This window comes from Coenobita brevimanus, chromosome 18 (genome assembly GCF_032717465.1).
Source record: "Coenobita brevimanus isolate Jiangsu-jjx chromosome 18, ASM3271746v2, whole genome shotgun sequence".
Lineage (NCBI taxonomy): Eukaryota > Metazoa > Arthropoda > Malacostraca > Decapoda > Coenobitidae > Coenobita > Coenobita brevimanus.
The window spans coordinates 19,128,610-19,152,038 of NC_136971.1; the positions used below are offsets into that span (position 1 = coordinate 19,128,610).

At 43.5% G+C, this 23,429-nt stretch overlaps 1 protein-coding gene across 1 annotated transcript in view; it reads left to right on the top strand.

Annotated features, from left to right (window-relative positions):
• The first annotated feature begins 14,335 nt into the window (after window positions 1-14,335).
• LOC145391422 (carbohydrate sulfotransferase 13-like) overlaps window positions 14,336-23,429 on the top strand; it is a 79,750-nt gene continuing 70,656 nt past the window's right edge. Inside the window, exons 1-2 of the mRNA XM_080266035.1 lie at window positions 14,336-14,422; window positions 22,695-23,246. Coding sequence (XP_080122161.1) covers window positions 14,336-14,422; window positions 22,695-23,246 — 639 coding nt within the window. The remainder of the gene's footprint in view (window positions 14,423-22,694; window positions 23,247-23,429) is intronic.

Below are 23,429 nucleotides of genomic sequence, written 5' to 3' on the forward strand. Positions count from 1 at the left end.
TACACTGCCACACTTCCTGCCTGACAAGAACCGAAGCTTTTTGCAGCAGCAATATAAAGTTCAACTTATTGAGGTTACTGGAGTTATGATTCTAACCCTTTCACTGCAGGAGGTCAGTCTTAAAATGCATAAAATGATTAGGAGGAAGCAACAAAATATAAAAAAAAGGTGTTATCAAACCAAAGGAGGGAAGTGGGTAAATTGTGGGAACTAAAGACCATTTGCTTAAGCCTTTACCCCTGCCATCCGGTGGCGTATATTTACAGTTTTTCCTATCCAATTTACGATATTCATTTTCAGTTGGAGGGGTTAGATAGAGTCTTCATTATTTCTATCACAATTAGAGCTCCTTCCGAAGCTGAATATAATCATTTGGAGGTGGGGAGGATGATATAGAAATTACGCCCTCAGTGTTAAGAGGTTTAAATTGCTAAGGAGAGAAAAACCTAATTTTTGAAGGACATGGTGGAACTCCTGTGTTATTAAATGTGGTCAGCCTGCATCCCATATTACGGAATGAAGTTAGCAGTGTTAGAGGCAGACCAGAAAAGTTTCATTTTCGTCACGTGCATCAGAAATTACCACCTGAAACTGGAAACCTGGCTTCCCCTTCACTATCGTAAGTTTTAATAACAGACTGATATAAATTCCCTCTCAAAAAGCATATCTATTTTTGCAGCAGGACAAAAAGAGTGTAATATCTTTCCACGTGTTAATTGTCCTTCAGTAACAAACCTTAGCAACGAGAGGAGAATTATAGTGACTCATTTTTTCATTTTCATAAGTGGGAAAGAAAAGAGTGTAGAAAAATTCCGTGTCCTTTGTTCTCCCTGGAAGTAAAGGTGTGTGTTACGGGAGGGATATATCGTAAATTTGCCAGAGAATGTAACCCTGCAAGGCCCTTTGTCCTTTTGTTAACACTGGAATGTTGGTGGCGTCATTGTTCAGCGCTAGTGGAGCAGTCACGCAACCCCCACAACACAGGAGATGAGGAGGGAGTAATTGTTGCTTTGTTGTCTGATTTATGTCCTGGCACCGGATTTACACACACACACACACACACACACACACACACACACACACACACACACACACACACACACACACACACACACACACACACACACACACACACACACACACACACACACACACACACACGTCAACTTTCTGAGGTGCTTATGATTTTTTGGAAGGACGAGGAGACCGTAGAAGCTTCTTATGTCTCCTTTTGTTTCTGGAAAGGACATCTTATTCATGAGAGGAAAACAATCATATGTGTTTTGTTTTTGCAGGAATGAAGAGGAAAGAAGAATGGAGAAATATCCCATGTCCCTCATTCTTCCTACAAACGAAAATCTGACCTATGAGAAGGCATTAATCGTCAGTTTGTTAGTGAATCCAGGCTCTAAAGGGTATGCTACAGCCGTGCTATGAATACGCATGTAAGAGAATGTGAACAGGGAGGCAAGCATTTACATGGGGATGAGGTGATGGGTAGTAGATCAGTTAGGTTGTGAGAGTCAACACCCGTTACTGAGACAATTAAGGAGACGCGTGGGCACTCCTGGAGATAATGTTGGTAAAAAGAACTTTATCCTTGGTTCCCATATATTGAGAGTTTAGGGCATGACATTACTGACAGTGAGTACATTTGTATTATTTTATTTACAAACCAAGAACCGTTAGACCCGGGAGTTTTCCTGCAGCTGCGTAAAACTGACATGGCTGTCAAAATAAAATAAAAGTTAAAACATCTGAATTGATTGTAAGTAAACAGACTGGCTGCGTACAAAGGAAAATGTAGTATGAAGTAATAAAGGAGTAACTTCTATGCTCTTTTTTAGACGACTACTCCTCACACAGACAAATGTGATATAGATAACGGAACAAATACTGAGCTGTTATATAGACGACTGCCCTGTACACAGACAGATGCGATATTGATACTTATAAATACTATACTTCATGAAATAGCTACACGTGTGCGTAAATTATCAGTTATCTCTAAAGCTTTCGACAGAGTATGGCACCGTTCCCTGCTGTCCAAACTCCCTTGCTATGGACTAACGTCTTTTGTTCCTTTGATTTCTTCTTATCTTAGTGACAGGAAAATAAGAGTAAAAGTAGATGATGTATATTCGAATTTCCACTCAATTAACGCCGGCGTGCCGCAGGGATCAGTTCTGGCACCAACCCTATTTCTGGTTCATATTAATGATCTCTTATCTGTCACTCACAATCCCATTCACTCATATGCAGATGACTCAACACTACATAGTTCATTCACACTCAGACATCCAATTACAAAGTCTAATATCTCTACCTCTCAACTCAGTACAGCCATCTCCATAAATCAAGATCTAGCTACAATCAGTGAATGGGGACAAAACAACCTTGTCTCTTTTAATGCTAGTAAAACTAAATATATACAGTTTACTAACAGACAGATATTACCAGATTCGTACATTACCTTCAGTGCTACTAATATTCCCATCTCCAAAAGTATTGAAATTCTTGGTGTCTCACTTAACAGTGCCCTCAGCTGGACCTCTCATGTCAGATCACTTGCTAAAACCGCCTCAAAGAAACTTGGATTATTGCACAGAGTCCGTAACTTCTTCGCCGATGAGCAGTTAGCTATAATTTATAAGAGTCATGTGCGCTCTCAGCCTTGAATATTGCTCACCCTTGTGGAATGGTTGTGGAGAGGTTGCATTAAGACAACTAGACAAAATTCAGAATAAAGCTGTTAGAATCATTAACAACCCTGCCATTACATATAAATTACCTCTCCTGCAAGTAAGAAGGAATGTTGCCTCCCTTGCATTATTTTACAGATATTTTTTTGGCAAATGCTCAGACGAAGTTGCGTCCATGGTGCCATCTCTCCATGCCTTCCCTCGTGCTACACGGGCATCTGGTAGCGCTCATGACTGGAATGTCACTCAACCACATTGCAGAACTTCTGCCTATCAGAATTCTTTCATTCCCCGAACTGCATCTCTCTGGAACTCGCTTCCCCAGAGTTGTTTTCCTCCAAATTTCAACCTACAACTGTTCAAGTCTAACTGTTACAGATATTTTATGAACAGAGGACACCAGTAATCTGGTGTATGGATTATTTTTTTTTCCCCATTTGTTTTTCCTTCCTCCGTTCTGTTATTTATAAAAAAAAAAAAAGTTAGATAGAGAGGTGGGATGACTTAATGTGTCTGATGAGGCATGTGACCCCATTCCACTCCACCCTACCCTTGCCTAGATAACTCTGCCCTACCCATCCCCATCCCACCCCACACCACCCTACACTGCCCATTCATTTTGTGTGAAAAGTTTTTTAGAGGGCAGAATTTCAAGCTGGCTTCGGTAATATCGTAACACCTCTTCCCTCAGCGATATGCTTTGCATATCACGCCTTCTGATGGGAATTGCGTCGATATTAATCAGATACACAAAACACTCAAAAGAAAACGTTGCAAGATGGAGAATACATCGTTAAAGAAGAGTCAGTATGAATTATCGTGTGCCAACTAGGACAACACCCACAGAACGAAAGTATGTTTTGTTTGTCATGATCTCACAGTCTTGTGCAAAGTTCAAATTCAGGATTAAGCCCACACATGGAAATGATGTTTATTGTGAAGATTAAACAGATTCGGCCTGATCTACACCCTCATCAGGTACCGACAGGGACACAAAATAGGCTATATATTCACTCGTATGATCCATCTCTGTTCATAACTGAAACAGGGTCTAAGTTTGGCCGAAATTTGTATTATTCAAATAAATCACATATACACATCTTGTCAGCATTATTCTTCCAACGCATCCGTGCGTTTGTTCTTCATTCCTTCACCTCTATTGCTGGCTGTTACTTCCTGCCACTCCTTTGTATTGCTCTTCACTTTACCCAACCCCACTCTACCCCACGCCAACCCAACCCCACTCTACCCCACCCCAACCCAACCCACATGCTTTGCTTTCCTCATATCCATTAATACTCTTAACTCTTTTAACTCACTCTTGGCTTAATAAAATCGTCTGGTGATAGCTGTGTTAAAACACAAGATTTTGTTTTTTTCCGATCATGAGAAAGTTGACAATCTCAACTTCCCTCATCTTATTCAACCAACTCTGCATTGTTCTCTCTCTCTAGTAACATAATTCTTGTTTCCTCTTCTCTTGCAACCAGCTTCTCTCTCATCTCTCTTCTTCTTATCTTCTCCTTACATCTCTCTCTCTCTTTCTCTCTCTCTCTCTCCACTCAACATTACTGACTTCCCTCCTCTTCCTCCTCCGTTTAATTCATTCTCCTCCTTCCCTTTTCCTCGTCTTTCTCTTCAGCCAGCTCTGCTCTGCTTTTCCTCTCCCCCTCATGTGTTTCCTTCATTCCCTTCCTCTCCTCTACCTACTGTACCTTTACCCTGCCTCTTTTCTACGTGCCTTTCCCTACCTTACTTCCTTCACTGCCTCTCCCCACTTTATTTCCTTCGCTGCCTCACCCCACCATACTTCTTTCCCTGCCTCTACCCACCTTACTTCCTTCCCTGCCTTACCCCACCTTACTTCCTTCCTTGCCTCACCCCATCTTACTTCCTTTTCTGCCCCACCCCACCTTACTTTTTTCCCTGCCCCACCCCACCTTAGTTTCTATACTGTCTCACTCCACCTCATTCTTTCCCTGCCTGACTTCGGCTTCCTTCCTTCCCTGCCTGACCAATCCTTATCTCCTTCTCTGCCTCCCCCCACCTTACTTCCTTCACTTCCTCACCCCACCTTACTTCCTTTACTGCCTCACCCCACCTTACTTCTTTCCCTGCCTCACCCCACCTTACTTCCTTCACTGCCTTACCCCACTCATGCCACATATCGTGACTGGGTGGCGGGAATAGAGTTACGAAGCGGCAGTCCTTGAATACCCCCTGCCCAGCCCTCCCTACTGACCGTTCAACGCACAAGAAGGCAGCCAACACAAACAAAGGGAACAAAAGGGGACAACACAAAGGCGTATTTACTCTCTTGGCCGTGGCATCTTGTATTCTGTTCCAGCTAAAGGCAGACGATTTTATTGACCTGAGAGAAGGTAATAAAAGGGTGATTGTTTGTACCGTCATCAATAATCCTGGTACCACTGAGTCCTTGGCTACGACGACGTGTTTTTGCTTCATTCTTGCAGCCCCAAGACAATTTCATTCATCTCTGGAAGGGCAGCTCGTAGTGACGGAACTGAGCACAATTTCTCGTAAACCCTTCCAGCCAAATGACGCCTTGTTATAGTGATGTATTGTTAGTACTATTCGATATTCCTTTACTCTGAAATGACCACTTATAATGAAGGGAATTAAGCAGGGAAACTCTGGCCATTTATGAAAGCAATAAGGCCAAGGGGAAGGTGACGGAGACATGGGTACAAGACAGCTTACAATATGGTATGCAGTGAGAAAAATGGAACAGTCGGGAACAAAAGGTCGCCTAATTGTTTATCTTTTCTCACTTTACTCTGTTAGCTAATAGTTCACAGCTGAGCTTGGTACGTTTCTCTCAATAGATGATTTTATATGACGTTTCAGAGAGGAAAGTTACGGGCATGTCCTAACAATGAAGTAAAAGCAACAGGATAGTAGGCGAACTATTAATCCTGACTGTACAACACAAAGGCGTATTAATAAAGGAGAAACGTGTAATTCGCGAGGTAAAAAACTAAATGTGTGGCAGGAACATAATTACAAGAAAAACAAACTCTTTTTTTGGAGGAAGGGGGGTTGTTGGGTGAGTGGGTGAATGTGGGGAGGGTTGGTAATGACGCACCCGCATGAAGTAAGAAGCAGCGACGAATGAAGGTTAGTCAGTGGCATCCGTTTTTAATTCCGTCAATCCGAGGACGTTAGTTTTGTGTTTGTTGTTCATGGTACTAGAGTATTTCATTCAAATTAACAGATCCGATAGTAGTAAGGGAGTTAATGGAGGCCATACCTGACCACTCTAGCTCAAACAGTCTCCCCTAAGCTGCATAAAGTCATCTGCAGCTACCAAGAAAAACGAAAAACTGCGTCACTGGATTGAAGGATATAAAGGAATTGGCGATTCCTTTTCAGATTGTCGTTTGGAACAGAAGGCTTAAAATTAATGCCTGTAGACTGCACGATGGTCATTAAGGCAGACAGTAAATTTCCAAGCGTCAGTCTTTCCCTGGAGTACGATTTGCAATGGCTGGTGTCAGATCCATGTCCCCAGTTGTTATGCTGGGTGAAGAGGGAAAAAAAAAAAAATGTTCAAGAGTCTCACCGGCCCCAAAATCGAACTCGGGTTTTTCCATTTGCGAGCTGGACATGCTAACCAGTGCACCACGGACTCCCCTATTTGGAACAGTCCACCTTGAGAAATAAGGGAGGGAGCGAGACAAACCATTCTTGCCACTCCCTGCATACCTGCCACACCCCACACACACACACACACACACACACACACACACACACACACACACACACACACACACACACACACACACACACACACACACACACACACACACACACACACACACACACACACACACACACACACACACACACACACACACACACACACACACACACACACACACACACACACACACACACACACACACACACACACACACACACACACACACACACACACACACACACACACACACACACCTTATTATCATGAAGAAACTACTTGCATAATCGTACATTTCCGCTCCCCCTCATGCAGCCAGATTTAACCGTGGAATGAGGTGACGTATTTTGCTCGTATACAGTAATTTTTCTCAGCCCAAACAATCTAATCAGGCTTTGGAGAAACTTATCGAAATGAATGGGTTAACTGCAGCCTTCATCAGTCCCTTCACAGTTAGGGTGTGAAAAATCGTCAGGCAGCAAAAACACAAAATGCCTATTATTCTATGTTCTCAGGCTGAGGGTGTGAAGGGTCGACGCAATTTCTTCGAATGTTCTTGAAGTATGAACGAACTGTGAATGATATGGTACTCAGTGATATAAATGTATTCACCTGGTGGTCTAGTGAGGTAAGGTGCTTGAACGCAGTGTGGCTCATATGGGTTTTACATCAGAGGAATGGTTCGTGCTTATACTCGTCCAATGCCAGTCAAGGAAAAGGCTGAATACTCGCCTCAAATGTCTGGACTAAGTTGCGTAGCCTGGACCCCCACGCTCTGGATGAAGCAAAAAAAAAGGATCTGGTGCAAGATGAATAGTTAGGTGAAATATGTATAGAGATGAAACATTTTAAGAGTGGTTAATATATGGAAAGGAAGAGACAAATGAGAGAGAGAGAGAGAGAGAGAGAGAGAGAGAGAGAGAGAGAGAGAGAGAGAGAGAGAGAACATGGGAGTTAGTTAGTAAAACAATAACATTCAAAGTAAGAACTAGAATCAGAGTAACCATGTGAGGCAAAAAGTCATTCTTAAGAGACTTGTTCTGCCCAGCCCCACCCTAGTACGGTCGGGCTAAAAAATTTGCCTACTGTTCCGCTGCCTCTGCTTCACACTTAGGGCCTGTCCATCACTTTTTCCTTCCTGACACATCGTATGAAAGAGAATGATCCACGAGAAGAGAAACATCGAAGTTCACCTGCTGCTCCATTGCGTCTGTCTTTACACTTAGGCCATGTCCGTCACTTTCCTTCCTGATGCATCATGGCAAACACAATCATCTATGGGCAGAGAGAAATACTAAACCTCTCTCACCTTAGGAATATTAGCCAGCAGGACGTGATGAGAAGCAGAAGGGAAGAAGTATCAGGTGAACTTTAATCCCATGCGCACCGTACCTGTCTGCGTATGTGGTAGTACGGGCCACCAGGTTCCATATTTGTGAATTTTCCTAAGCATCAGTTGTCCATAAGATTAGTCATATATTTCTTTTCTTCTATTCACTCGTATAGTTACCATATACTTTGCATATGATGTAAGGTAATTATTAAAGTGAACTAATAGTAAAAACAAAAATGTGACAGTATTATGGTAGGACATGTTTATACTGCAACTATTTAAAAGCCTTGATAAACGATCCCAGCAAGCTTACCTTACTGAATGTACCCTACCTGCTGTCACCTGCCCTCCTGCCAGCATTTATTATTATTATTATTATTATTATTATTATTGCTATTATTATTATTACTATTATTATTATTAATTATTATTATTATTATTATTATTATTATTATCATTATTATTATTGTTGTTGTTGTTATTGTTGTTGTTGTTGTCTATCTATCTATCTATTGCCAGACGCCTCAATCCCGTTTGGGGTGGCCACAAACAAATCGCCTCCAAGTCGCCCTGTCCCCCGCCATTTCACTGCCCTGCTCCCAACTCACACACCCCTCTCTCATATACCTCTCCACCCCATCCCTCCATCTCATCCTCGGCCTCCCCCTCCCTCTTCCCCCCTCCACCTCACTCACATACACTCTCTTCGTCAGTCTTTCACCCTCCATCCTCTCCATATGGCCAAACCACCTCAGTGTGTTCCTCATAACGCTTCCTATCACATCCACATCCACACCACAACGCTCCTTTATAGCCTCATTCGTCAGCCTGTCTCTCCATGTGACTTCACAGGCTCCTCTTAAATAACTCATTTCCACTGCTCTCACTCTTGACTTGTGTCCTTCCAACAACGTCCAAGCTTCACTTCTATACGTTAGAGTTGGTATTACAATACTGTCATGTAGTAACTTTTTCACTTCCATGCTCACTTCCCTGTTTCTTATCACTGCTTTCAAAGAACCAGCAACCTTTCTTCCCTGCTGTACCCTTTCAAGCACTTCAACCTCCAAACCTCCATCCTTACTCATCACACTACCCAAGTACTTAAACGTACTCACATTTTCCATTTCCTCACCATCCAACATTGCTGTACATTCACTGACTTCACCTTTCTCAAAGACCATCACTTTACTCTTCCCTACATTCACCTTTAGATTCCGTTTCCTACACACTCTCTCAAACTCATCCACCAATCCTTGCAGCTCCCCCTCATCTTCACTCAACAACACAGTATCATCTGCAAACAACAGTACAGGGATTTTCCAAACACTATCCTCTCTCACCAGGGCCACTCCAACATCCACTACCCTACCTTGTACCTCTTTATTACCCCATCCATGTACAGATTGAACAACCATGGAAACATGGCACATCCCTGTTTCAACCCAACTTTCAAAGAGAAAAATTCACTTAGTTCACCATCCACACGAACTGCAGCCTTCGCACCATCATACATACTCTTCACAGCATTCAACAACTTCCCATCTACTCCATATACTCTAAATACTTTCCACAATCCTTGTCTATCCACCCTGTCATATGCTTTCTCCAAATCCATGAAAGCCGTATACAACTTCTTTCCCTTCTCTAGAAACTTTTCCACTAAAGATCTAAGAATGAATATCTGATCTACACAACCTCTTCCCTTCCTAAAGCCTCCCTGTTCTTCTCCAACTAATTTCTCTGTTCTTTCTCTAACTCTGTCAACAAGTACCCTACCATACACTTTTCCTATTATACTAAGAAGACAAATGCCCCTATGATTACCATACACTTCTTTTTCCCCTATTCCTTTGTACAAGGGAATAATTATACCTGACTTCCAATCCTCCGGGACTCTACCTTCCTCCCAGGCCAATCTGCACATCTTCCACATCCATTCTTATTATCTCTCCACCATGCTTCAGCATTTCATCACACACTCCATCAATTCCTGGGTCTTTCCCCGATTTAACTTTCTTCATTGCTTCCACAACTTCTATCCTACTGATTTCTTCCTGTCTTCTCACCTCCGTCCTTCTCCCAGCCATTCCCCAGCCACTTATACTCGCATTACTTCCATCCTCTATGTTCAACAATTCCTTAAAGTGTTCTCTCCATCTGCTCACTTTTTCTCCCTTCTCCACTAGTAATCTACCATTTTTATCTTTCACTCCCCTGCTAACTTCACTTCCACCCTGTCTTACTCTTTTCACCTCTTTCCATAACATTTTCTTACAGTCCCTCCACTTTACACTCAAATTCCTTCCAAATGCCTCACTCCTGTTGTTGTAATTATTATTATCATTATTAAATCCGCGTGCCAAAGCTAGAGGGGATATGTATTTGGTCTGATTTGTCTGTCTGTCTATTTGCATGATAAAAAAAAGGGATGGAACTATCAGAGGAACAGGTAATTAGTTTTTGACCAAAAAAGGTCATGGGTTGTAAGTCAAAGGCAACTTAGTGCCAGGGCTGAAGAACAGAAATGAATGAATGAATGAATGAAAAAAAAAAAAAGTGACATGACGGCGCAACAGCAGAGGTCATATGCCGCCGAACATAAAATTAAAAGAAAGTCAAAATATATAAAAAACGATAAAAAGCAAAGAGTTAAACAATACATAAAACAGATGAACAATATAAAAGAATAAAAGAAACCACCAAAGCTAAAAAACGGGATGGAAAGATATGGGTTAAAATTAGAACATTATCATTAAAACACAGACTTAAATACGGAAAAGCCCTACAGCTTGCAGAGAAGGCCAGAACTCAACACAAAAGAGAAGGTGCCTCCCCCCATAGCACAAGCCTCTTCCCTAAGAACAGAGGAAAGAAGGTATGATCCGTCGCCAGCTTGGCACCCAGAAAGGTACCACCGATGAAGGTCCCCAAGACTGGGGCATTTGACAAGGAGATGCCGCACAGTCAAAGGAACCAGACAGTCATCACAATAGGGAGGGGGTGCCCTCTCCGTTAAAAACCATGAATCAGCCTAGTATGGCCTATCTGGAGATGAGCCAAAGCTGTTTCCCACTGTCGGGACAGCCCCACATACCCCCCATCGCCCAGGTTCCTACGAATGCTGCGGAGTTTGTTCGCTCCTGCTGCATCCCACCTCCTCTGCCAGCAAAAGAGGACAGCCTCCACAGTGGCTGCACATAAATCCTCGGATGGGACACGGTATTAAGGAGAGGAAGGGTGAGAGGCAGCAGCTCTCACCAAAGAGTCAGCACTCTCATTGCCCACGACCCCCACATGTGCAGGGACCCTACACAGTTGTACGGAGTATCCTCGCCTACATAATAAGAAGAGCCACTCCAAGACAGACAAGACTAGGGGATGTGATGGGAAGCCACGAGACAAAGCTTGTAAGGCACTGGCTGAGTCATTAAAATGGGAAAAAAAGCAGGAGGAAAGCTAAAAATAAATTCTACTGTAACTAAAATGACAGTTTGTTCAGCGGTAAAAACAGATGCAGAAGGTGGGAGAATCCTACCACGGCTAAAATCACGAAAAATGACACCAAAGCCTGTCCCCACATGGGATTTAGAGCCATAAGTATATACAGGGATCGAGTCATTGTGAGCAGAGGCATGTTCTAAAAAATAAGACAAAGCTGCCTGTGAGGAAAGAGAGGCCTTCCTCTCAGGGAAGTAATCACTTGGTTGTACCTCTGGAAGAAGCCAGGGAGCCACTCGGGGGACACACACAGGGCAGACAGGAGAGGATTGGACACCCAACTTCCCCATGGCAGCCCTAACTCTGTACCCAAACGGGTGTGGATAGCGAGGGTGGGTGTCACAAAAGGGGAGAAGGGCGACTTCAGAGACAGCCTTACAATTCAGTGCGGCCGGAGGGTGGTGAAGGTGGTGCCAAAACTGCACCATTAAGGACTGCCGGTGGAGATCCAGCGGTAGTTTATTCGCATCAAGCAGCAGGCTCTCAATCGGGGTGAGCGGAAAGCCCCAATTGACAGACGAATCCCAGCATGATGGACAGAATTTAGTGGCCACAGTCATGCCTAAGTAGCAGAGGAGTACACCACACATCCATAGTCCAATTTGCTCCTAACTAAAGCACTGTAAAGTCGGAGCAGGATGGTTCTGTCAGCACCCCAAGACAAGTGAGATAAGGTCCGGAGGGCACGGAGGCATGACAGTCGTAATGAACGGATATGAGGTACCCACATCAGTCTCCTGTCAAAGACAAGTCCAAGAAACCTTGTTTCATCAACACATCGCAACCTGTGTCCATATAACTGGAGATCTGGGTTGGGGTGAACTCCTCTCAAGTAGCAGAAATGCAGGGCCACAGTCTTCGTTGGGGAGAAATGGAAGCCGTGCACTGTGGTGTGCACTGTGGTCCACCGAGAGACCCTGTCCAGAGTAAGCTGCACGCGATGTTCAGCCACGGACATTCGGGAAGTAGCATACCATAGAGCCAAATCATCAACATACAGTGAGGCTGACACCCCTTCTGGAACAGAGGACACAATACCGTCCAATGCTATTGCAAAAAGGGTCACACTGAGTACACTTCCCTGAGACACCCCTTCCTCCTGGGGGTACAAAGGAGACAGGGTGACACCAACCCTAACTCCGAATGAATGGTCACACAGAAAGTTTAATATAAATAGGGGTAGCCTGCCACATAAACCAAAGAATGGAGTTTTTGGAAGATACCAAACTGCCATGTCATATCATATGCCTTTTCTAGATCAAAGAAAATGCACACGAGATGCTGCTCTCTAGCAAAAGCATCACATGCTGCAGCCTCAAAACGGACAAGTGCATCTGTTGTTGAGCGACATTTCTGAAAACCAGACTGACACTGTGAAAGACATTCATTCCTTTCTAGGAAATACATAGGCGCATGCTGACCATTTTCTCAAATAATTCGTACATGCAGGATGTTAAGGCAAATGGCTGATACTCCAGGGGACTGGAACCTGCCTTCCCCGGCTTCTGGAATGGCAGGACAACGGCCTCATGCCAAGAGGTGGGAAGAGAAGATTCCCTCCAGATTCTGTTAAAAAGGCTGAGGAGAAAGGATAGCGCATCATCATCCAGGTGTCGAAGCATTGCGTAGGGAATATCATCTGGCTCTGGTGAGGTGTTGCGGCAGAGGGAAAGGGCAGGTTGAAGTTTGCAGCATGAGAAAAGGAGGTTGTAGGACTCCACATTCCCTGAATGGAAGTCCAGCACCCTTGCCTCCTCTATCTCCCGTTGCCTGGCAAAAATTGGTGAGCTAGTATCTCTATGACTGACTGCTGCACAGGCGGACACAAAAATATCAGCCACAGCTGCAGGGTCACCAACAGGCTCACCATTAGACATCAGCACAGGGGACCTGCCTTGAGTAAAGTTTCCTGAGATCTTTCGCACCCTCTTCCACACCTGAGACAGGCATCTTTTAGTTTATAGATGACACATAAGCCATCCAAGATCCCTCTTAGCTTGTTTGAGTACCCAATGAGCCTTAGCCCGTGCCCTTCTGAACTCAAGATAATGCTCTGTCCTGTATCTATGATAACGGGAGAAAGCTAACTTCTCATGTACAGCAACACTGCAATCCTCATTCCACCATGGAACAGGTCGATAGTGATATGTGCCAGAGGTTTTAGGAACAGCATGAAGGGCAGCAGAATGCAGAACGGAGGTAAAGAACGAAACAGCCTCATCAACTGAGACATCAACAGAAATCAGAGAAGAGAAAAGGGACCAGTCTGCCTTGTCCAATCTCTACCTCGGTAGATGGGAACAGGGACTAGATACTGCCACAGTAAGGAGGATGGGAAAGTGATCACTTTCATGGAGATCCTCCATAACCTCCCAGGGAGAGTCCAGGAGACAGTCAGGAGAGCAGAAAGGTCGATTGCAGTAAATGAACCTGTTTAGGGGTGAAAATGTGTAAATGCCCCAGTATTGAAGAGGGCAAGATCCTCATCCTCCAATAAGGATGCCAACAAACTCCCACGTTGGTTAACAAGACAGTCACCCCACAAAGGGTGGCGACCATTAAAGTCCCCCAAGAGCAGAAAGGGCGTAGGTAATTGACCAAGCAGTTTCTCAAGTTCCATCCTACTGACTGCTGTGTTGGGTGGTAAATAAATGGAACAAACTGTATACCAAAGGTGGGCATACAACCACACAGCAACACACTGGAGGTCGGACTGGAGGTGGACTGGCCGATGAGGGATGTCAGCCCTCACCAAAACAGCACTAACATCAACAGGACCCTGGGTTGGTGCTGAGTAAAAAGCATTGTATCCAGGTGGTGCATGAGGAGTGGCAAACCCTACAAGAGTTTCCTGGAGACACATGCAGAGAGTGGAATAAGCCAGGAGGGTCCGCAGCTCCTCCCAATTCCCACGCAGCCCTAGACAATTCCATTGTAGTATACTGGCTGAGAATGCCATAGTACCCACAGCGAAGGAAGAATCAGGATGAGGGGCGAGACAACCATGCCTCCAACAAGCAACCAGATTTAGATTTGCTGGTTAGAGCTGCCCTTAGAAAGGGACTGCCTGGCACCGTCATGGTGTACAGTGACACTCAGCTGAAGATAACCAGGAGGAAGAAGAAGAAGGCCAGACAATGGTCTTCTGTGGCGGGGCAAGAGATGGTTTGGCAGAGGGACCGCAAGCTGCCCTAGCCAGAACAGAGCAGGCAGTGCCACCGCAAGAAGGAGCACGATCAGTAGCGCATCCCACAGTACTGGAATCCTGAGAGGGAAAGGCCTCATGCAGCTGATCAGGTGCATCAACGACCTGAGTACCACCACTATCTGGTGGTGGCTGGGTCGTCAACGAGACGCCATCCCCAGCCTGCACTTGCCCTGACCCCTGAGCGTCCAGAGGAGGAGGAGTAGTGGGCTCCACTGCAGAGATCTTTGGTAGCAGTACTTCGCTCGCTGAGCACTCTGAGGAGCCACGGTAACACTTGCCTTGCACAGGAAGGACATCAGGAGTTTTGGATGTGTCAAAGCAAGGTGTAGCATCAACACGGTTTGTCTCATGAAGAACCGGAGGAACTGGGATGGGGGAGGCATTCCCAGATGCTGGAAGCACCACCGCAGAGGGGACACCCCCAGAGACAGGAGGCATCTCCCTGGAGGAAGCACAGCTGCTTCCAGGCTGCACTCTCTCGGTGGAACCCCCCGGCTGAGAAGGCCGGGAAGTAGAACCCCGAGAATTTGATGGGGCATTGTGTGATGGCTCGGGCACCTGCCGAGTAGCCTTAGGACGAGACAACACAGCAGCAAAGGTAACCCCAGGGCGAATGAACCGCTCCCTTTCCCTGGCTTTTGCCTCAGAAATTTTCTCCTTTGTTCAGACAGAAATAATCTCATTTTCATACTTGTATACTTCGCAATCCCTTGAGGAGGCCACATGGGCTCCTCCACAGTTCAAACATTTAGAGGATTAAGAGCAATCATCCATACCATGAGAAATTCCACCACAATTTCCACAGACCTCAGGAAGGGCAGACGCTTCCTGCCTGCAAGAACGGCGAACATGACCAAACCTTTGATGAACATGACCAAACCTTTGACAATAATAGCACCTTCTAGGCCGGGGAACATAAGGTTTAACCTTAATCTTCCACCACGCAGCAGTGATAACCTCCGGGAAAGTAAGGCAATCAAATGTCAGGATAAGAGTGAGCGTGGGGGTTAAAACCCCATCAACTTTCTTCATAATTCTCTGTACTGCTACAACTCCCTGAGAAGCCAGCCCCTCTAAGAGGGAAGAATCAGAATATGATATCAAGTCACGAGAATACACAACCCCTTGGGACTGATTTAGAACCAAATGATGGGAGGCAGATACAGGATAACTGGCGACCATAGTCAGAGACTGGATGCGTGAACTCTCTTCTTCATTCCAGGATTTTAGCAATAGAGAACCATCTCCCTGCAAAGAGACCTTGGGGGTAAATCCACATGTCGTAACTAGACCACTGTGAATCTGAAAACAGTTCAGGTTCTGGAGGGAAGTACCATCATCCGTTTTGAGGACTATATATTTTGTATAAGAGTGTTTCACAAAAACACCAGGTAACAGCTCAATGGAAGGAACATCTGGATTCGCGGTTTTGGCAGATGACCCTGAGGGTACAGGGTCATCGCCAAGAGAATGACCAGGTGATGCCAACTCGAGCGGCTGGTCATCGACCACACGAATGGTTAAAGAAGTGTTTGATATATCCATATATACATTAGTGAGAGATAAAATGGCACCAGGAGCCAAGGAAAACCGCCTACCAGGGAGTGAGGGGACCGAGCGCGATCTGATGGGAACGGGGTACCTTGTCCCCAGAGGGTGACCCAAAAAGGACACCCCGTGATGAGAAAGTTCGCTCCCATCAGTGCAAAGACCCCCTTCCCCAACACCCCCCAGCCCAGACACCAAACCAACCAACTCAAGACAGCACCAAGGCGACCCCTCTGGTGGGCGGCACTGATGACCCTTACGGGTAAACTATGTTTCGGACAGCGCTTAGTCAGATCTCTCACACACAACCCTACCTGCATGGGAGACCCTGCCAGATGTCATTACATCAGTGGGCAGGCTTGTGGGATCACAGGGGCGCGCAAGCCCCCCCCACGACAAGGTGGCTGCCCATGGGGGGAATGAGGAACAGGAAAGGGTGAAGTGTTTCCATTTTGAGAACAACTGATGAAACATAAAGGTTATGGGGCAGGGTCAAAAGGTTCGACTCTCTAACACAAGTAGCTTTGATTCGATTTGGATCAAACTTGGTGAAGGTGCTCAAGGTTAGCCAGGGATGAAATCATTCTAGTTTCATTGTTGTAACTCAAAGGTCAAAGTCACAGGTTAAGGTCAACTTAAATACTTTCTGATTCAGTTTGGACCAAAATTGGATGATGGGTTGAGTGACAAGTACGGATAATGTAACTCAGCTTTGAGAGTAATTACTTGTACGTCAAGTGCACAGGGTAAGATAAAAAGTTCGGCATCCGTGCAGTTCCACACGATCACTGGGGGATCTGTCTTGTCCGAGGACGTTCTTCATCAGTTTCGAAGGATAATAACTAATCAAGCCATAAACTGTAATTCAGAAGCCGTGAAGATATTCCATTTCATCACGTCTGCATGAGTATTTTGCAACATTCTTTTTCATTATCATGCTCCAACACAAAAGGTTCCTATTGATCGTGTGGATGGGCCTATATATGGAATGTTTGGCGAGAATGTTGCACTGTCTGAGCGCTTCTTCTTTTCCTTAAGTTATAGTTGTTCATACTTCACAGTGTGCACCACGTTTGTGTGAGCATGGTTTCTGATGTTATAGTAGCTAAAAGAAGGTGTGCCATCGTTCTGGTCTATTATTAATGTACACTTTGAAGTGATCCATAGCCTACTATTTCAAAACGTGCATAGGATCAGTTTAGAGGCTTTGGACTCTCATGTCAAAGCATGGGTCACACAAGACAATTTTTGTGCTCATTATGGCGAAATTGACTCATTTCAACAGCAAGTATGTTAGCGAATTTTGAAAAAAGTCAATTTTATAGCAACTACTGTTCTTTCATAAGCTTTCCAGTGATATGTAAAGTCTGATGCATCTTTGGCAATTTCAGTGATAACCCAGTTTTGGTGCTGAACCCGGCTGTTTGTCTATTTGCAGCAATATCGAGGCGAAATTTGATAATGCCATACGAGAATATTACTTTTCCAGTAGTTTTCCAACAATGTGCATAGGTCCGCCGCAGCTTTAAGTAGTTTCCAAGACAGCACAGTTTTGGTGCTCAGTTTAGCATTTTTTTTTTTTTTTCAGCTATATGGTGGCGAATTTTGAGAAAAGACACATAGGTAAAACGTATTACTTTTTCATGTGCTTTCCAACGATGTGCACAGACCCACTGTAGTAGTCTCCGAAATAACAGTTTCGGTGTTTTGGTGCTCAATTTAACGCTTTTTGTTTTCTCTCAGCAATATTGTGGTAGACAAGATGCTTAAGTAACACATCTATTTTTTTTTTTTTTTTTTTCATAAGGTTTCAGCGGTTTGCGTACGTCCTCTGTAGCATTAACTGTTTCCAGAATAACACAGTCTTGGTGCTGTACTCAATATCGACGAGACTCTACCCATTTAATGATGTTTTCACTCCCGTCGCTTACTTGATTAACAACAACAACAACTACACTATAATAATAATAATAATAATAATAATAATAATAATAATAATAATAATGTTAGTGATAATAATAATAGCAATTATACTAATATCAACAACAACAACAACAACAATACTACAGCTACTACTACTACTACTACTACTGCTACTACTACTACTACTACTAACTGGAACTCTGTAACTGTTCTGCAGACAGTCACTAGTCTCCACGTACTGTTTCTTACAATGACCTTGACTCATTGGGGAGATTTGGATTTTTACCAGCCGCGATAGCGAGGCTGATATTGTTTTCAGTTTGTCTATCTGTCTGTCTGTGTGTATCTGTTAGCACGATAACTTCGCAACCACTCAAGATATCATCACAAAATTTACGGGTGTATAGTAAGGATGAAAATCTCCTACGAGTTCAAAATTGATGAAAGTAGGTCAGGGTCTGTGTGTCTGTTAGCACGATGACTTCGTAACAGCTCATGATGTCATCACAAAATTTTACAGGTATGTTGTAGCGATGAAAATTTTCTACGAGTGCAATGGCTGATACCAGGACACATAACCTGGGCCATTCAGATTCCTTGCACAGGTCATATTGAAATCTTCAGTAAACACGACCAAATGATCTCTTTCACAGCATAATACTGATATGAATCTTTCTGACATGCCCTGCCATTACGTGTTAAAGACTTTTTTTCTATTAGCAATGGCCCATGCCAGGCCATATAACCTGGGCCCATCAGAGTCCTTGCACAGTCCCGATTCTTCTGGGATCGTTGAGAGACTCTGAGGCGGGAATGACAGTGATACCAGTGAAAACAATAGTCTTCACCTATGTAACAGGTGGAGACTAATAATAACTAGAACTCTGTAGTTGTCCTGTGGACAGTCACTAATCCCCACCTAGAATTTCTTACAATGACCTTGACTCCACTGGGGAAATTTGGATTTTTTTCCTATCAGCAATGGCCTATGCCAGGACACATAACCTGGGCCCTTCAGATTCCTTGCAGACTCTTTGGTTCTCCTGGAATCGTCGCGAGACTCTGAGGTCAGAGTGATGATAATAATACCAGTGAAAACAATAGCGTCCACCTATGTAGTAGGTGGAGAGTAATAATAAATACTAGTAGCAGTAGTTGATGTAGCCCCAGGTTATCTGATAGGTGAATCCGGCGGACTGCAGGCTGAATTTGTTGTGTTATCGATCATCCTCTTCTGTGGATAGAGTGGAAGCTGAGGGATGTTTTTGTTATTACCAATGTGATGAGAGGCATAGCGCCATTCTGACAGATTCATTTCCCCAATACTTTGCGAGGAGATTTGATGTGTAGTCCTGCGCCTGTCCGTCTGTCATTGGATTCTCAAATACTCAAAAAGATAATCATGTAACTTGATTTTAACCCTTTCACTTTTCACTTTAATTTTATTACATCCAGTCTATTTGTAAGCGAGGAATGGAGGCTGTTGAGGCCAGGAAATTGACAGAGGATCGCATTGTTTGGATGAATTATGCACAGGAACACGACAAAAATTAGGATCTCGTCTTTTAACATAATGGTCGACGGGCTGAACATCTGTTAAGTGTGTGTGAACCGCATGTACAAAGAAAACTAACAAACGGAAATGTGAGAATATTTAGACCTGTGAAGTATAAACAGGATTCCGGTTCTCAGGTACTCTCATTCTCAAGTTATTTTCAGTTACTCTGATTCCAAAGTTATTCTCAGGTACTCTGATTCCAAAGTTATTCTCAGGTACTCTCATTCCTGTCATTTTCACTTATTCTCTCCATCTCAAGTCATTCTAACTCTTAATCTCGTCATCCTCACTTACTCTCATCCTCAAGTCATCATCATTCTCTCATTTTCGAGTCATTCTCACCCTTATTCTCGTCATTCTTATTTCCTCTCATTTTCAAGTCATTCTCACTCTCATTCTCAAGTCATCCTCACTTACTCCTTCATTCTTAAGCCATCCTTACTAACTTTCTCATCTTCATGTTATTCTCATTTACTTTCATTCCCAAGTTATATTCACTCTTATTCTCAAGTCGTTCATGCTTACTCTCTCATTCTCTTGTCATCCTCATTTACTAGCACTCTCGTCATTCTCATCTCTCATTCTCAAGTCATCCTTACATACTCTCATTCTCATCATACTCTCGTTCCCAAGTAATTCTCACCCATTCTCACTTATTCATTCATTCTCACGTTATTCTCCTTTTATCACTCATTCTCCAGTCATTGTATTTCATTCTCACATATTCTCTCATTCTTAAGCCATTCTCATTCATTTTCAAGCCATCCTCACTCACTCTTATTCGCAAGTCATGCTCAGTTACGCTCCTATTCTCAAGTCATTCTAGTTTGCTGTCTCATTCTCGTTCTCTCATACTTGGGTCATTCTCACTGACTCTCATACTTACGTCATCCTCACATACTCTCTCATTCTCAAGTCATTCTCATTTACTATCATTCTCAAGTTATTCTCACTTACTCCCTCATTCTCAAGTCACTCTCACTTACTCCCTCATTGTTAGGTTATCCTCACTCATGCCTACATCCATTCATCCATCTATCCATTTATCTGCCTGTCTGTCTGTCTGTCGTCTGATTATCCATCCACCCGTCTATGATTGTATGTATGTATGTAATTATAATGTATCTATCTATCTCTACATCTATCTGTCGGTGCACACACCCGACCGATCGACAATGGCGAGGTCGGTGTCTCCCGTTCATTGACTCAAGTTTCCTATTTGTGGAAGAGTCGAATTCATAACCTCCCCTAAGCTTGAGCTGGGTACAGATTGCTTGTTTATACGTTTACCTTTCACTCATACATCCCTTTATACTTTACCAGCAAACAGGAGTGGATGTTAAGCAGACAAAATACGAAAAACAAAGGATCCGTACGACAGGTAAATGTTATGGAGATTTGTATATCGTAAAGACTGGTTAGGATCATTTATATAAATACACCTCGGATAATATAACCTCGGTCTCTCTCTAGTACATTCTTGCGTTTAGTCGTCGTCTCGGGGTGTGAGGGGTCATAGCACTTATTTAGCATTTCATTTTGCATGTTGCTCATTATAATCTTGTCTGCTATATCGTTTTCATATCGACACCGTGCTGAAGAAAGATGTCCTCACACGTGGCACCAAGATAACCTGGCGGCTCTATTGCCCGGTTATACAGACGTTCCTCAACTCTTTCCCTTAATTCCCTAAAGGAAGATGGTAGCCTGAAGAACACTTTCATCCTTCAGTCCTCTAGGTTCACATCCAGATGAGACTGAGGCTACAACAACAGCATTATTGACAAAGTTTTGCATCCTAAGGCGAGTTATGCAAAGTATATTGCTGAAGTACTAAGAAGACTCCTCAGCTAAAGAATATTGCCTTGGTGCTGACTGTAGTGGGTTCAGAATTGTTACCTTGTGTCCATGATAAGGACGTATATCGAGTATATAGGTCAAGTTCTTGATTCATACTTACTTCCTTGCAGTACCTACAAATTTCAAGGTAATAAAAACACATACCCATGCTACATGGAGCAGATGGAGATATATAATAATATAGGCTAGAGAACACTCAAGCTCTACTTACTGCCAGCATCATAAAATCGTTTGGCGTTAAATGGAAAGCAATACTGTGCCCATTAGACTATTGTGTTAAGAGTGGCCGTCATTACCCTCACTTTCCTATGCTTCACTACAGATGAATAAAATCTGTCATTCTCTGGAATTATCCTCACCATGAGAGTATCACTAAACGTTAAGATGATGTCCGACCATGAGAGTAGTAATGAAAATTAAGATAATGTTCAAGCAGTCATTCCTCCACTCCTGTCGGCTTTGGTAGAGCGGTCATCCAGCCAAATCCAACCGGTAAAACGTCACATTTGTCGGGGGGAAAAAGAAAAAAAGAAAAGAAAATCGAACAACTTTTATTAAGATCACTAAAATGGGAAAAAAACTGATTCGCTAAACGTCGGTAAGAGCCAAAATTTGACACAGGAAGTCTCAATACCTAGTGACAAAATCACAGAGCTGGTACCCTGCGGTCATTCCTTCAGTAAAATTCTTTGAACTAACGGTGTTAACCTGTTGCCGGTTCTGGTCGAGGTTATGTGGCAACACCTGTGAGTTGCCAACAGTCGCTTATTACTGCTCAGTTTTCCCTTGACAGTGAGAGGTGTAACTTTAGGATATGCTCTTGGTAGTGGATAGGAGAAAAGGGATGTGGATATACTGTGTTAAGTAAGAAATGCGAATTAGGGTAAAAAGGTGTCGATTTTGAAATAGAAATGTTGGGTAAGAAATTTAAGATTCTCGTATTATTATGTGCCACAATGTTAATTGTTTACTTGCACATATTAAACGATAACAAAGTGAGTGAATATAAGAAAAGCTTGGAGGTTAGTATCAACGATATGCTTGGGAAAGGAGTGTGGTATAAAAGTGGTAGTTTAGAAGAAATGAATGATAAAGAAAAAAGCAGACAAATAAATGATCGGGTATATGATAATGGAGAAAGAGTAAAGGATAAAGAAGCAGGAGAATTTGTAATGACAAGGAACTTGAATCGAGAAGAGGTAAAAAGAGGAGGAGAAGGAAGAGGATATGAAGTAGAAAGGGAAGAAGGAGGAGGAGGAGGAGGAGGAGGAGAGGAAGAGAGCAAGCGCGAAAAAAACGAGGGGTCAGTAACCTTCAGTTCGCCTCTGCTTGATTCGCAGACTCTGCCTCCATCCCACCAAGCTGAGGTGAGAGTATTCAATCTCTGGACACGTTCAGAAGTATATCCAGATGCATTTGAACACCAGACGAGTGATCAGGATCATCCTTACACACAAGCAACCACCGAAATGTCGTCTGAAAATAAGCACACGAAAATGGAACTCAAGGCCACGTCAAAAAAAGGCAAAATAAAAGCTACCACGAACCAAGCTCACCAAGGGAAGAAACAAGCAGTGAAAGAACGTGCACTGGGTCTCCCATACCAAAGGACAAACGGAACCATGATATCCAGGGCAAAATCCAACAATATGATTTCCAGGAACTACAGACCCAGATTCAACAAAGGGAAGATCGTGTTTCCGAGTGTGAGGAACTGTACCGATAAGAGGCGAACAGGGAGGGAACGTACCCACGCCACCGGCGGAGTGTACCCATGCAAACGTTGGCTGGCCCCGAACCCCAGGGACCGCTACTGGCCCGTTGTACTGGAACCTACTTACGGCTCTGTTCTCAAGGCACTCGTTCGCACACACACATACACCGATCAGCAGGTCAGTAACACACACACACACACACACACACACACAGTCGATCGATCTGTCTATCTGTTTATTTATGCATCTATCTAAAACGGTATATATATATATATATATATATATATATATATATATATATATATATATATATATATATATATATATATATATATATATATGACAAGATACAGGATAACA